Source organism: Gracilinanus agilis, chromosome 1 (assembly GCF_016433145.1).
Source record: "Gracilinanus agilis isolate LMUSP501 chromosome 1, AgileGrace, whole genome shotgun sequence".
Lineage (NCBI taxonomy): Eukaryota > Metazoa > Chordata > Mammalia > Didelphimorphia > Didelphidae > Gracilinanus > Gracilinanus agilis.
The window spans coordinates 719606568-719622441 of NC_058130.1; the positions used below are offsets into that span (position 1 = coordinate 719606568).

Here is a 15874-nt window from a genome sequence, read left to right on the forward strand (position 1 = left end):
TTATAAATAGCCCTGGAGCGTGTGACTGGGAGCGGCCGTGGGGAGGGGCCACGGAATCTGGCAATAGCCCCGCCAGGACGGGGCTCGGAGCTTCTCTCCTGGCATCACCCATTCACGTTAGCTCTATGGTCATAGGCCAGGAGCAGCGAACTTAGCGATGAATGCGGCCACCCATAATGCCCCATGGCTGCTTTCCCAGGTTTATGGAAGGCCATAGGAAGTCAATCACCCTCAGTAAATGGAAGGCGGCCGGGTCACAGAGTGTAAAAGAGAAGGGAAGCAGTAAGCATGTGGACCCTAGTTCACAGTTTGAGAAATTGTTTCTGGGTCATTGGATCTTAGAAGTTTTGTTTTATTTCCATTTTTTTTAACCTGGAAAAACAGGTAAAGATTATCTTCCAGTTTAACTCCCTTATTTTACAGATGAAGAAACTGAGGTCCAAAGGAGCTGTCATGACTATTTTATTGACCCCTAGCGCTGAGATCCCATTCCTCTTTCTGAACCCTAATTCGCTTGTTTATTTCTCCTGCCGCTCACTGAGCCTTTAACGTCTCTCTCGGAGTCGAACTTCCCCTCCCTCAGCTCCTATCTCTTTAGTTGAGATGCCAATCTTTTCACTGAATCTATATTCTCTTGCAATCTTCATCCTTGTCACTGAGTCTCTGTCCCCTCCCTTATCTTCCTTCTATCTACCCCATAGATCAGGGTTGTCCTTATTTTCCTGAGGATGAAACAATTCTAATTAGTCCCTTGAGGATAGGGTCTACTTTGATTTTGTCTTTATATCTTCAGTACCTAATAAAGCACCTTGAGTATACTAGGTACTTAATAAATATTTCTCAAATTGCATTTGTAGTAGAATTGATGATGCTAAAAGACTACCACAAGTGCACAATATTTTCTTGCCTCCATGGTACCTTACCATACATTTTTCTCTCTTTCTTTTTTTTTAAATTTTTTAAACCCTAATACATTTTTTATATATCCTTTTATATTAATTAATTTTATTTGTTACAGGGCTAGGCAATGTGGGTTAAGTGACTTGCCCAGGGTCACACAGCTAGGAAGTGTCTGAGGTCAGATTTGAACCTAGGACCTCCTGTCTCTAGGCCTGGCTCTCAATCCACTGAGCCATCCAGCTGCCCTGCCTTACCATACATTTTTTTTAAATTTCAATTTTTTATATCACTAGAATTTTTCCTTCTCATCCCAGAAAGTCATCCCATATAAGGAAGGAAGGAAATGATTTATTAAGCATCTACTATGTAACAGCCACCATGCTAAGCCCTTTACAAATAATATCTCAATTAGGCTCCTGCTATTACCATCCCTATTTTACAGTTGAGGAAACTGAGGCAAACAGAAGTTAAGTGACTTGCTCAGGATTACATAGCAGTGTCTAAGGCTGGATTTGAATCTGCCTGACTTCTTGACTTCAGGCTCAGCACTCTATCCATTGCTTCAACCTAATTGCCATGTGATAAAACAACATTTTTGAAGAAAAAGAGGTACAGTAGGAAATGATAGGAACTCACTTATCTCCATTTTGTTAATGAGGCCCAGAGAGAATAAATTATTTGCCTGAGGTTATGCAATGAACTAATGGCAGAAAGAACTCAAACCTTTTGACTTCCAGCCTCAGGCTCTGTACCTAATAGAAATGAGGATTATTGCCTGGGTTCAGGGTGTCTGTGGAGCCAGAAACCATATTTCCATTTCTTGGACCTGGGCTCAGAAAAGGCTTCCAGTGCTGGACCCTACTCTTGGGCTCTTGAAAAGAGGAAGCAAGGGGAGATTGGACTTCTTTCCTTTAAATCAGTTCCTAACTCTTCTTCAGCCCCCTTCCATAGCCCAACATAGGCAGTCAGCAGTAGGTTTAAGGAGCTGTCCCTAATTCAGTGCTGAAGGCAGTTTTCTTTGCCCTAGGTGCATTCTGTCTCTCTGGGGCTCCTAGTTTCCTCCTTTCTCTCCTTTCCTCACATCTCTCTCCCTCTTCTCACCACCCTCCCGTTTTGTTCTTTCTTCTTTATTGTTTCAGCCTGCATCTGATCTTCTCTCTGCCTCTGGCTTTCTCTGTCTCTGTCTGTCTGTCTTTCTGTTTGTTTTTCCTTTCTCTCTCATACTTCCTGTCTTCCTCTATTCCTCTTTGCCCATGTCCCTCTGTTCCTATCTATCAATTTCACTGTTTCTTCTATTTCCTATAACCATGTCTCTTCTCTCTCCTGTCTCCTTCTCTCTCTCTCTCTCTCTCTCTCTCTCTCTCTCTCTCTCTCTCTCTCTCTTTCTCTCTCGCTCTTTTGTAGACTACTTTCACCTCTCTTTCCATGAGAATTTGGGTGATTAGAAAGGATCCCTCTCCTTCTCTCCACCCCACCCCCCTGATATGAAAGACAAGTTAAGCCATTACTCTCCAAGGACAAAAGGCTGTTCTCAATGAATCTAACTGACATCTGACTAACCAAAGTCTAACTCCAGGAGTCTGACTTCATCATGCCTTTCTGGCCTCTTCCTTCCCTCCCCCAATCTTTTCTCTTTTCTCACAATCTCTCTGAATAGCTTCCTAGCTTTTAATGTCTTCAGAAATACATCCATTTCCCTCTCCATCTTGCAGTTCCTAGCAGTGGGAAGGGAGCCCCCAGAAGAGCTTGGACATTTTCCAGGAATGAGTGCATTAGCTCAGTAGGGGCTCCTGTTAAACTCCATTCTCCAGCCACTGATGGGAAAGGCTTGAGGAGTAGAAGTTAGGAAGTAAGGTGAGGGAGTGGGGTGCTTGCTTTTGCCAGGGTATCATTCATCTAAAAGGGGCCTCTGGCCAAATCCTTAGGGCTAAAGGTTCAGAAGGTAGAGTCCTGAATAGGATAAAACACTTTCCTTTTCCTCCTCTCCAAGACAACCCACAACTTTGAGAAAAAGGATAAATAGTGGAGGTATTTTTGTCAGGGACAGTGCTTTGTTAAACTTCATTGGTAGAAAGCTCCACTAAAGACAAAATGGGTCAAATCTTCCTTCTTCCCTTAGGTTATTGACATTTTTATCTGTGCTTTCTACCCTTTATCATGTATCTTGCATACTCACATGCATGCCCTGTTTTTTTTTCAGGTTTAAGGCTCATAAGATGTTTCTATGCCAATTCTTTCTTGTTTTGTAATGCTTAGAGTTTATTCTGGTCTCAGAGAAAGGATGGCTGGAGAGCTTCTTCACCAGAGGGAAAGTTAAGGGTAGGGCATGAGGGGTGGTGGGAAAAGAATATCTGGGCCCAGGACTGAGGGTCCCCTTTTTCCTTATTTCTCCTGCTTTCAGCTTATGTTTATCTGCCTTTTCAATAACATTCTGCCTTTTCCCCTCTTTCCCTCTCCCCTCTTTCCTACTCATCTTCCTCTCACATATTTCCTTTTCTTTATCCCTTTCCCATCTCTTTTCATTTCTCCTCCCATCTCTTCTCAACACTCCTACTCTCTCTCTCTCATTTCTCTCCTTTCCATCTTTTCTCTCCTATTTTTTCTCTTCTCATTTCTGCTCATCTCTCCCTTTACTTGCCTTTTTATCTCCATTTCTCTCCTTGTCATTTCATCTCCATGTCTTTTCCCTCTCCCCATCTTTCCCTCTCTTCTCCTCTCCCTCCTCCCTCTGTCTCTTTCTACAGTCAAAAAAGCCAAGTTTGATGGTGCTCAAGGTAAGTGTCCTCCCTTGTCCTTTGTTATGATAGAAGTGTGTAGATGACCACTCATTTGGATAGGGAATATTTAGGGATAGAAGTTGGGATAGAAGGAGAGAAGCAGCTTGTTTCTTCTCTAACCCTCCCCAAATCCTTTGTAACAAAATAGTGTCTCACCAGAGCAAACACATAGATTCTCTACTGGGGAGGAAGGGGTTGGTTTGAGGAGAAGATGTGTACTTCTTTTCCTTAGACTAGTAGAAGGAAGTTGAAGGAAGACTGATTTTGGCTCAATATAAGCAAAACATACTAAGTCTATCCAAAAGTGAAATATTCTGCCTTGATTTAAAATTAATTTCCTGCCACTGGAGACCTTCAAGTAGAGGTTGGTTGACTACTCTTCTGGAATTTTGTAATTGGGATTCCTGCTCAGATGTAGGTAGGTTCAGGTGCCCAAGAGGCCAGACCCTTGGACAATAGACTCTGGTTCTGTTAACTGAGTTGAGACTGTTTAAAAGTGTTTGAGCGTATGGTCCTGAAGATTGCCTAGATCCTGAATGGTTTAGGAAGTCTTAATGTCGACAAGTTGGAGCCACCTAGGGGGAGTCAGAGAGACCCAGTAGGCTCAATCCCAACAACCTTTTCACTCTGCCTGCTATCTCTTTCCCCAGAAAAATTCAATACCTATGTGACCCTGAAGGTGCAGAATGTTAAGAGCACCACCATCGCGGTGCGGGGGAACCTGCCATGCTGGGAGCAGGATTTCATGTTGTGAGTATCTGTGGCACCTCTGTAGCCACCCTTGCTTATCTATTCAGGGCCAGCAGCTGTGAAGGGCTGAGGAAGCTGACTCAGAGCACAGGACTGAGTGATAATAATAATTACTCATATGTACATAGTACTTTACAGACTTTTTCAGGTTACAAAGCTTTTCCTCATCTATCCTCTCATTTGGGCCTCAAATACACTGAGGGTTTAGTAGGGTGAGAATTCTTAATCTGCATTTAATGAGTGGGCAATCTGAAATTCACATAGGCAAAATGACTTGCCCAAGGTCACCAAAGGACTCAGTAGTTGAACTAGGACTCACACTTAGGTTGGCTAGCTCTAGGTCCATTGCTCTTTTCACTGTGCCACATTATTCAGCTACTTGGATCATATTTTTCAGTCTGAAAAGAAATCTGCCAAGCAAGAAGATGGGCCAAAATTTTTCAAATTCAGTCACATAGGTTTTCCCCTAGTTCCCAACAGACAGCTAGGCTTATTCTCTATTCTACTTCCTACTGCCATCTGTCTACCTTGTTGTTAAGGTACCACATTTCCCCAGATCCTCTGGCCTTGGTGTGGACAATTTTCTTTCTTTCTCCATCTTAGTTCATTCAAGATGAGAATTGGTTGGATTTTGGTTTGGTTTTGTTTTTCCATCACAAGTGCCCTTCTCCTAACTCACTAAAGTGCCTTTGATCAAATAATTTTCTTTCTCTACGCCTTAGTTTTTTTACCTATTGACTGGAGGTAATGTTGGACTTGATAGCCTTTAAGGCTCCTTCTAGTTCCCAATCCTATTATTTTGCTAGTCCCTAAAGGGAAAATACATATCATACCAAACCAAGAATTCAAAACTGGTAAGTCAGAGAATGAAGGCTTGAGACATGAAAATCTCAGCCCCACAATTCATAATTCAGTTAGGCTCTTTAGCTTGTTCTCTAAGTTCCTTCAAAATATAGTTCCACCAAGAGATTCCCAGAGGTCCTTGGTCATAAATCCACTCCCCTTTTCATCTCTAGAAATGGGTTCAATGTTTCTTATTGGCTGTCAGCCCCAACCCAGGTCTCTTGAATTCCAGCCCAGCACTCTTTCCAACATGCCATGACCCGCTCACATAAGCCTTTGCTGCTATCTGGATGCTGGGCAGAGCTGGCTTGAGTCCAGGGCCCAGGATCTGAGGAGTGAGAGAGGCCAACAAAAGCCCTTGACAACACAGAAAAGCTGTACGGGACAAGGATGGTCACTAGGAAACCTCTAACTATCTATAGTCTGGTGGGGCAGGGTGGGGAGGGTGTAGGGTAGAACGAAGTACAACAACAAATTCACAAATATTTATTTAAGGTCTATTAATAGTATAGAGATGGCCTTTCTGCACTCAGGTCTGGGGAAGAGTCAAGGTTTAGTTTTAAGATCAAGACCCTACTTTTATGGAATTCATAGCTCGGTATAGGATGAAAAAACAAACACTGATAATTTTTGAGTAAAATACTGCATGATACACCTAATAGAGAGGGGGAAAACAAAGGAATAGATATGAGTCAAAGGAGAAAATCATAACAAACTAAGGGGATCAGGGAAAGCTTCTTGGAAGATATATATATATATTAGAGAGAGAGAGAGAAGAGGAGAGGAGAGGAGAGGAGAGGAGAGGAGAGGAGAGGAGAGGAGAGAGAGAGAGAGAGAGAGAGAGAGAGAGAGAGAGAGAGAGAGAGAGAGAGAGAGAGAGATTTTAGGCATTAGGAACAGAATAAGCAAATTGAGTTTCATTCAATTCAACCAACATTTATTAAGTGAATGAATGACTGAATGAGAAAGCATGTATATAGTGCTCACTGTGTGCCCAGTACCATAGATACAAATAGGAAAGAGGCAGTCCTTGCTCTCAAGGACCTCATTCTCTAATTGGAAGTAGAGAGGGGAGGAGAGTTAAAAGGCATTAAGTGATAAGGCCTAGAGGTCATCCATTCTACCTAAGAGATTGTATTTGTTTTAGCCAAATGGTATAAGTAATCATGTCTGTGGAGTGGAGCCTGGAAGGACCTAACTTCTCACTACTGGGAGGAGGGAGTGTGGATTCTGAGTTCTTTCCTCCCTTGGTGGGAATGAGAAGCATCAGCATAATGATACAATAATAATGATAATAACTATTATTTATAACATTTTACAGTTTGTAAAGCACTTTACATGTAAGCTTACTTAGTCCACATAAACACTCTTTAGGCTAGGTGATATTATTATCCTCATTGTACAGATGCAGAAAATGAAACGGAGAGCCAAGTGACTTGCCTAGGGTTACACAGCTAGTTAGTGTCTAATATTGGATTTGAACTCAACTCTTGACTCCAGGTCCAACATTTTGTCCATTGTACTACCTGGTTGCCTCTGTGCCTGTCTTCCAGGATAAAGGAGGGGACAAAATTGTGGGACAAGAAGAATACTCCAAAGTGCTTGCTTTGCCAGGCTCTGTAGTATCCTACTGGGCTATGGGAGGCTTAGGTTGAGAAGGAGGAAAGAGAAAGATAGCTGCTTAACTGAATGATTTCTAACATCCTCTCCAGCTCTAAATAATAATAATAGCAATAACAAAATCTAACATTTATTTGGCATCTTAAGATGTGATACTATACATTGTTATGATATATTATTATTGTATTATAAATATACACAATTTTGTGTTTCTACATACATGAAAAATTTGTATTATATATATACAATTTTGTACATATTGTGTATATATAAATACAATTTTGTGTGTATAGTATGAACATATATATGTGTATGTGTGTGTACACACAGAGTTAAATAACTTGTACAAAATCAAATCTTTCTGACTCCAGACCCAGGCTTCTATCTACTATTTATCACCAGCAACCTATGGTAAATGCTATCATTATCCTCATTTTCCAGTTGAGGTAACTGAAGTGGATAGAGAGAAAATGACCCGTCCAAGGACACACAGCTGAGAAATATCTGAGCATGGATGTGAACTCAAGTCCACCTGATTCCAACCCTGACACTTCATCCACTGCCTTAGATTCTCATTTTGTCCTTGGATTTATGAATGATTGCTCTCCCCCTTTCCTCCTACCTCTTCTGCAGTGAAATTAATCGCCTGGACCTTGGCCTGACCGTGGAAGTTTGGAATAAAGGGCTCATCTGGGACACCATGGTGGGCACAGTATGGATCCCCTTAAGGACCATTCGCCAGTCTAATGAGGTGAGCACAAGCGATGGTGGATGGACAGAGGCAAAGAGCCAGGCACTATAGTTAAAAAATGAATGTATGTTCAAAAGTGGGGAAGGAGACAGGACAGTAGCAGGGAGGAGTGATTAAAGATGATGTTGGCAAGTTTGGGGCTCCCCAAGAAGGCTTCCTAAAGGAGATATCCTAGAGCTGGGGATAGTTCTTGGCTCATCTTTCTTATGGAATTTTCCCCTCTTCCCAACATAGACCAGGAAAGGGGGAGTATATTTATTGTTCTTTGATGGATAAAGAGTACCTCTTCTGTAGCTATATCAACTTTGATTCAAAAAACTCTCTGCTACATAATATTTTAAATGTTTAGAAAAAGGGACTGACTAAAATAGTTCACAATGGAGAATCACCATGAGGTTTAGAATGAGCATGCACTGAGGGAAAAAGTGGGTACCTGCCACCTCATGCTCCTACATTCTTCCAGGAAGATTTTTCCTCAACAGCAGTTTTAATCTTTTGATTTTTTTTTGCTCTCCCCCAACCTCCTTCCTCTGACTACTTCTGGATTTGATGGGGTTTCCCTTTCTCAGGAGGGCCCTGGTGAATGGCTCACCTTGGACTCTCAAGTCATCATGACAGACAATGAGATCTGTGGTACCAAGGATCCCACTTTCCATCGAATTCTTCTGGATACCCGATTTGAACTGCCCTTGGGTAAGTGCTATAGGCTGAACTTAAAACTTACCTGTCAAAGGAAAGTTCCTAGAGTTCCCCCAAATCCTACTCTTCCCCTTTTCCCTTTACTCTGAGACTTGCTAGAATCTGACTCATGGCTAGCATTTTATATCAAGAAAATATACTGGGGGGGGCAGCTGGGTAGCTCAGTGGATTGAGAGCCAGGCCTAGAGACGGGAGGTCCTAGGTTCAAATCTGGCCTCAGACACTTCCCAGCTGTGTGACCCTGGGCAAGTCACTTGACCCCCATTGCCTACCCTTACCAATCTTCCACCTATAAAGTCAATACACAGAAGTTAAGGGTTTAAAATAAAAAAAAAAAAATAAAAAAAAATAAAAAAAAAAAAAAAAAAGAAAATATACTGGGGGCAGCTGGGTAGCTCAGTGGATTGAGAGACAGGCCTAGAGACGGGAGGTCCTACGTTCAAATCTGGCCTCAGACACTTCCCAGCTGTGTGACCCTGGGCAAGTCACTTAATTGCAATTGCCTAGCCCTTCCCACTTCTCTGCCTTGGGACCAATATAAAGTATTGATTCTAAGATGGAATGTAAGGGATTTTATAAAAATTTAAAAATGTTTAAAGAAAAAAAGGAAAATATACTGCTATGTGGACATTTGTGAACCAAAATGCAGAAAGTATAATGGAGGGCATTTGGTTGCAAATTAATGGAACAAGAACAGATGTAATATTATTACAAGAGCATATTACAGCCTGCCTGGCCAGAAGAAAGAAATGGATGATGATTTCTAGAAGCAGCTCACAAGGAAGAATTATATAACTGTGATGAGTGACTTTGACTGTCTAAGCAGGCACTAAAAGTTGAATACCTGAAAATAGTCATGTGGACCTGATTCTAACCAATAAGGAAGAATTAGAAACCAAAGTAGAACTTGGGAGAATCTTAAAATTTATGGTAGATGAAGGAGGGCATTATCTGGTATGTTTCCTAGACTTTGAAAGAACAGATTTTAGAATTCAGGGAAAAGATATTATTGTAAGATTCTACAGGGGAAGTCAGCTCAAGAATGATGAGATTTTTTTCAAGAAATAAGTTCTGATCATATTAAAGCAAATGTTTCTAATAAGGAAGAAAAGAGTGAGCTGCCTTGAAACCAGTGTGACTATCCTGAATGTTCATCTGCCAACTCAGATTTAAAAGATACCCAAAGAAGAAGAAATCAAGGGCAAGTCATAGAGAATGAGTACAAAGCATATCATAGAGGATAAGGACAGTGTTGGCTACACTCAATGTCAGCATGAGCTAAGACTGGTGATGAATGTTAAGGATAACAAGACTTTTTATCTATGTCGGAGGCAAGAGAAAGTGGATGGATGGGACAAAAATAACAGACAATGGAGAGAAAGCAGAATGATTTTACTTCCATTTTCTCTAACAAAGAGACCTTCAGACTGAAATGAACTAAAATGATTAATAAGGAATTGGAATTCCAAGTAAATAAGGAGGTAATGAGAAAACACTCAAGTTATTCAAAATTGGTTTAGTTCACTAGGTCCAGGTGAACTATTTCTCAGGGTTAGGATGAGTAATATTTCAGCTGGGCAGATTCCAAATGGGGCAACCAACCTAACACAAACTGATTTGATCAATATCAGTTAAGATGGAAGTCTCTAGTGGAGTGGCTTAGAATTCTCTCCATTAACTGGCTCCATTAAACATTGTTATTGGTGATTAGAAGAATGTATAGATAGCCCATAGAGCAAAGTATATGAAAAACATCAAAACAAGGTGTAAACAATGGGCTGTATTTAATAAAATGAAATTTACTTTGGATAAATGTAAAGTCCTTTGTTACAAAAAAAACCCTATAAAAATACAAGTTATGAGAGATTTAACTAAATTCAATGTAGCATGAAAAAGTCTCCCTCTTGGTGGAGCAGTGATAGACTATAGATACAGAATGAAACATAGATTTTGAGATGTGACCAACACAACATGAATTCTATTTGCTTCATTATATTTATTTGTTACAAGAAATGTCTTTCATTGGGAAAGGGGAAAGTGGGAAGTAGTGACAATAATATGAAATACAGGAGAAAAGAAAGAAATAAGCATCAATGAAGCATGGGAAAAATACATAGAAGAGAGTAGAAGAATGTTCAGAAGAGGACTCATACAAGAAGGGAGTGTTGATAATATCATGTTAAAGTTTATGTATAATTTAAAAAAGAAAAAATATTGAGGGTTCAAATAGATTCTAAGCTCATTATGCCTCAACAACATAATGAGTTGGTCAGAATAGTTAACATTATTTTACTCTGCCTTAAGAGAGGTTTTGTGTCTATAGCGGAGGCAGTGAAGGCATTCATTGTTCTCTGCTCTCATCAAACTGTGCTATTCTGAGTATCGCATTTTAGGAAGGTTATTAATGTGCTAGGATTTATCCAGAGATGGAAGACCAAGATAGGAAAGTGTCTGGAAACCCTAAAATAGGAGTATAAAGTAAAGGAACAGGGAATGTTTAGACTGAAGGAAAGATTTGGCCAAAAGAGGAAGGAGATTCTTTTAGAGGCAGTGAGTTTCCTGTTATTTGAGATCATCAAAGGTCATCATTAGAAGGTTTTAACTATTCAGAAATGTGGCAATAATGATTACTCTTCAGGTCTGATTTGGTCTGTATAACCTCTAAAGTTCTTTTTCTTAGAGTCTGAGATTCTGTAAGAATTTCCGTGTCTTGGGAACATTCTGAGCCCTTCTCTCTAAGCCATATCCAGGGTATCAGCCTTGGTTCTATGGGAGTGCCAAGGCTGGCACAGCAGCCTTAGGATGAAAAGGGACTAAGGACTGACTTGGAGATTGCCTTGACTGAATGTTAAGGGAAAGAGACTCCATTTATATGGTACAAAATGAACAAATCTTTGAAGGACTCCTGATCTCATTGATGTAGTTGGTCCCTCCACTGCTATCTATCACAACAATCGCATCCTATGTAATTCTTGTCCATATCCTTCCATTAGTTCTTCATAATGGAACTACTCAACTTTCTGGAAGCCTTCTTCTAGATGGACTGCTTAACCTTGGGGCTATAATCTAAAAATTTAAAAAAATTTTAGTAATTGTATTTTAATATAATTGTTTTCTTTGTACTTCTATTTTTTTGTTTTATTTTTGTGCATTTAAAAACATGATTTTGAAAAGGAATCCATAGGTTTCACGAGACTAACTTCCAAAGGGGTCCATGATAACAAACAAGATTAAGAATCCCTGCTCTATAATAACATTAGAGCTTTTGATTAGTCATCACTTAATGGTTTCATGACCAGCCTATATCCTTTTCTAGTCATAGATGTCAGTATTTTTTTTAAACCCTTAACTTCTGTGTATTGGCTCCTTTGGTGGAAGAGTGGTAAGGGTGGGCAATGGGGGTCAAGTGACTTGCCCAGGGTCACACAACTGGAAAATGTCTGAGGCCAAATTTGAACCCAGGACCTCCCATCTCTAGGCCCAACTCCCAATCCACTGAGCTACCCAGCTCCCCCCGGATGTCAGTATTTTTTATGCCTCTTCTCAAATGCAAGTCAATCAAGAAAGCAAGGATCTATTCAGTGCTGCTTGTTGTCATTTAGTAGTTTCAGTTGTGTCTGTCTCTTCATGACCCTATTTGGGATTTTCTTGGTAAAAATACTGGAATGGTTTGCCATTTCCTTCTCTAGCTTATTTTACAGATGAGGGAACTGAGGTAAACAGGATTAAGTGATTTGTCCAGGATTGCTCAGCTAAGTAAGTAAGTGGCTGAGGCTGGATTTAAACTTAGGTCTTCCTGACTCCAGGGTTGAAGCCATATCCACTGCACCATCTAGCTGATCTGTGCAAGACCCTGGGAATTCAAGGACAAAACCTAAACAATTTCTGCCTTCAACAAGATTACCTTGTCTTAAATCATTGGTGAGAGACTGCAGTCTGCTCTATAGTCTGTGAACTTTGCAACTTTTTGTTGTCTTTTGGGTCTCTGACAATTTTGAGATCTTCTGAGATCCTAATATTTTGTCTGATTCGAAGCCAATTAGCATTATGAATAGACTGTTGATGTTTAAAAGGACTTTTAAATGGACTTTTGCAGCAGTAGGCAACCTGGGATCATTGAAAGCAATGAACAGCTTCCCAAAAGCTATTCTGTCTGCTCTGATCTTTTGATTCAGTTCTGAGTTCAATTTATTATTCATCTGCTGTGCCTATCCCAGGTATATGCTTTGATGGAGTAACTCAATGGGCTTCCCATTCAACTGCTTCTCATCATCTGGGTAACATGCATTCTTATTGCATACCTAGTACACTTAACTTTTTGTAAATGGGATGGTCTTATCTCTTCTGGCTGGCCAGGGCAATCACTTTAGGACAAGCTTTAATGCTCTGGGCTTGATGCTATTGGCCCAATGTAAAAATAGGAATACTTGGAAATCCTCACAATCAATTGGGAATCCTTCCATTTAGCATACAAAGGACACCTTCAGTAACATCAGCAAACACATTCATCATGTATACATCTCTCTATTTTATGCCTCACCTGTTTAACAATTTAATTCCAGGGAAGCATGGCATAATGGAAAGAATTCTAGATTGGGAGCCAGGAGACCTGCATTTAAATCCCACCTTAAATACTTGTCTTCCATTTGCCCGTGGCAAATCACTTAATTCCTCAGAGCTGCAGTTTGCCCATCTATAGATAGGGATGATAATTCTTCCAAAACCTACCTCAAAGGGGTGTTGTGAAAAAGGCACTTTAAAAATCTTATAGTGCTATATAAATGTGATTTATTTTAACAAATACTTATTAAGGACCTACTGATATTCAGAGAATCATTAAACAAAATTATCTCTGTGATTGCAGCTGTCATGGAATTTTGTACAATCTTAACATATACATGGAAATACTTTGTTAAGGAGAGCCTTTAAGAATATATTTTGTCAATCCGGCCTCAGACACTTCCCAGCTGTGTGACCCTGGGCAAGTCACTTGACCCCCATTGCCTACCCTTACCAATCTTCCACCTATAAGTCAATACACAGAAGTTAAGGGTTTAAAATAAAAAAAAAAAGAATATATTTTGTCCTACTGAGTCAAATGCTTTTATTTTGGCGGGGGTGGGGGTGAGGCTGGGGGAGGGGAGAGTTAATCAAGAAATAGTAAACACAATGAGATTTTGTATTTTTTACACATTTCATTGTGTGACTGAATATATGATACGATATGGAAATTTGATTGTAGAAATCTCTTATTCCTTTCTCATATTTTCATCCAGGATACCCTCGGTACCTATCTAGACCATTCTTATAAAGTTTTTATGTAGATGGGAAAGAAAGTATCAGTTAATGGTTGCTGGTATCTTTTTCAGCCAACTTCTGTTTAATAATAATACAATCAATGTTTTCTTTCATTCCTTTTGGAAAGTTCTCACCTTTGGAATATCTTCAAAATTGATTCTTTAATGCCTTTTAAAATGCCACCTCCATATGGACTTTTTGTGCATTTAGTTAGGTAAAGCTGTTCTCAGTTTCTTGAATGCCAATTTCACTTCTACATTGAGTGATGACGTGGTAGAGTCTATATATGGTGATTCTACTGCTATTTATGATGAAAATAAATTATAAAAATGTTAGCGAGTGTTATATTTCATATCTATTTGTTGACTTTCCCATTTCAGTTATAGTTATTGTCAAGATTATCTGGCTTTGTTGGATCTTACACCAATTGTTTGGAACCTTATTTTCCCATTCACTACTTTTCACTCTTTTGTAAAGCAATACTCTGAAACAAATCTTTCATCCTCCTTTTCTGTGATGTTTTCCAAATGAGCAAGTACTGTACTCTAAAGTTGTATGGTCTTTGATTTTTATGCCTCTCTGGTTAGCAGAGATCAATGTTTGCTAGTTAAATTGCTTTCTGGGTTCTTTTGGCCTCTGAGTATGGTGATTGTTTTCCATTTGTTAAGCTTTTCTAAGAAATAATGATAATTAGAGCCAGTATCTTTATTTTTTCATTTTTTGAAGATTATAAGAATATAGATTATAGATAAAATAATCTATATTTGGAAGGGAACTTAGAGACCATTGTTTATCTTACTAGGTGAGTTTATTATACTACATTATACTATATCATACTAGGTGAGAACTATTATAATTGTTGCAACTCTCTTTCTGTTGGCCTCCTTACCTATGTTTATCATAAGCACTACAACTTGAGATGATCAAGTATACCATGAAATGATCTCTTCAGTGCATTTGAAACCAGTTTTCCTAGTTAATTTATTTACTTCTGTGAGGGGAACTTAAAAGCCAGCCTTCCACTAGCTGCAACTTCTTGATATTTTCTGATTTTGTGCATTCTTTCATTGGGAGAGGAGCAAGTAGTGATAGTGATATGAAATAAAGTAAAAAAGAAATGAAATATGGAAAAATACGTAGAAGAGAGTAGAACAATGTTCAGAAGGGGAACCAGACAAGAAGCAAGTGTTGGTACTTCCTTGTTAAAGTTGAGGTATAATTTTAAAAAAGAACAAAATATTGAGAGTTCAAATAGATCCTAAGTTCAATATGCCTCAACAACATAATATGGTGGTCAAAACAGTTAACATTATCTTACTCTGCCTTAAGAGGCATGATGTCTAGAATGGAGTCAGTGAAGGTACCCAAAAGAATGTAAATGTGGATGTTGTTTAGCTCCTCCAAAAGTGGACCAACTCACTGGTCACTAAATGAAGATCTTACATTTAGAGATTGTTTAAACTGGTCTTTTGTAGACAGTATAAAAGTGGTATGATTCTTAGCACCCTCTGTCTTCTTTCAACCAACTGTACTCCAACCACAGTAGAGCAAGAACCAAAGATCATTTTATATTTTATCTGTTCCAATGGATTTCCATGGCCAAAGAATTCATTATTTATTGACCAATGTACTGTACTAATTTCTACCAGTCTTGGATAGGATAGGATGTTGCTAAGGCTATACTCAAAATCTTTCTAGCTTAGCAGGATCTGCCAGAATTTATGCTCTTCTGGCAAAATCGTCCAGTCTTGACTTACCTCCTCACCATAGTGGGTGACTAGAAAAAGACTTTTGTAGAAAGGACATACATTTGGAGGTTGGGGGTGGGGGGAGAGAGAGAGAGACAGACAGACAGACAGACAGAGACACAGAGACAGAGACACAGAGAGAAAGAAAGACAGATAGACAGAGACAGACAGAGACAGAGACAGAGGGGGAGAGAGAGGCAGACAAAGAGAGCAAAAAAGAGATAAAGAAAGAGGCAGAGAGAGGAGATAAAGAGGGAGACAGAGAGAGAGGGAGAAGAAGGGAGAGAGACACACAGAGAGACAGAGAAACATAGAGAGAGACAGAAACACAGAAAGAGAGAGACAGAGAGAGAGGGAGAGAGATGGGGGAGGGAGAAGGAGAAGGAAAGGGAGAGGAGAGGGAAAGGCAGAAGAAAAGAGATAGGAAAAGGAGAAAAGAAATGTGGAGAAGATAGAAGAGATGAGAGTAGACCCATGGGATGCTCTAA

At 39.7% G+C, this 15874-nt stretch overlaps 1 protein-coding gene across 1 annotated transcript in view; it reads left to right on the forward strand.

The window, feature by feature from the left end:
* Positions 1 to 3619: 3619 nt before the first annotated feature.
* UNC13A (unc-13 homolog A) overlaps positions 3620 to 15874 on the forward strand; it is a gene marked incomplete at its 5' end in the record, with an annotated part of 76468 nt that continues 64213 nt past the window's right edge. Inside the window, 4 exons of the mRNA XM_044685309.1 lie at positions 3620 to 3674; positions 4328 to 4427; positions 7524 to 7641; positions 8211 to 8334. Of these exons, the coding sequence (XP_044541244.1) occupies positions 3620 to 3674; positions 4328 to 4427; positions 7524 to 7641; positions 8211 to 8334 (397 nt within the window). The remainder of the gene's footprint in view (positions 3675 to 4327; positions 4428 to 7523; positions 7642 to 8210; positions 8335 to 15874) is intronic.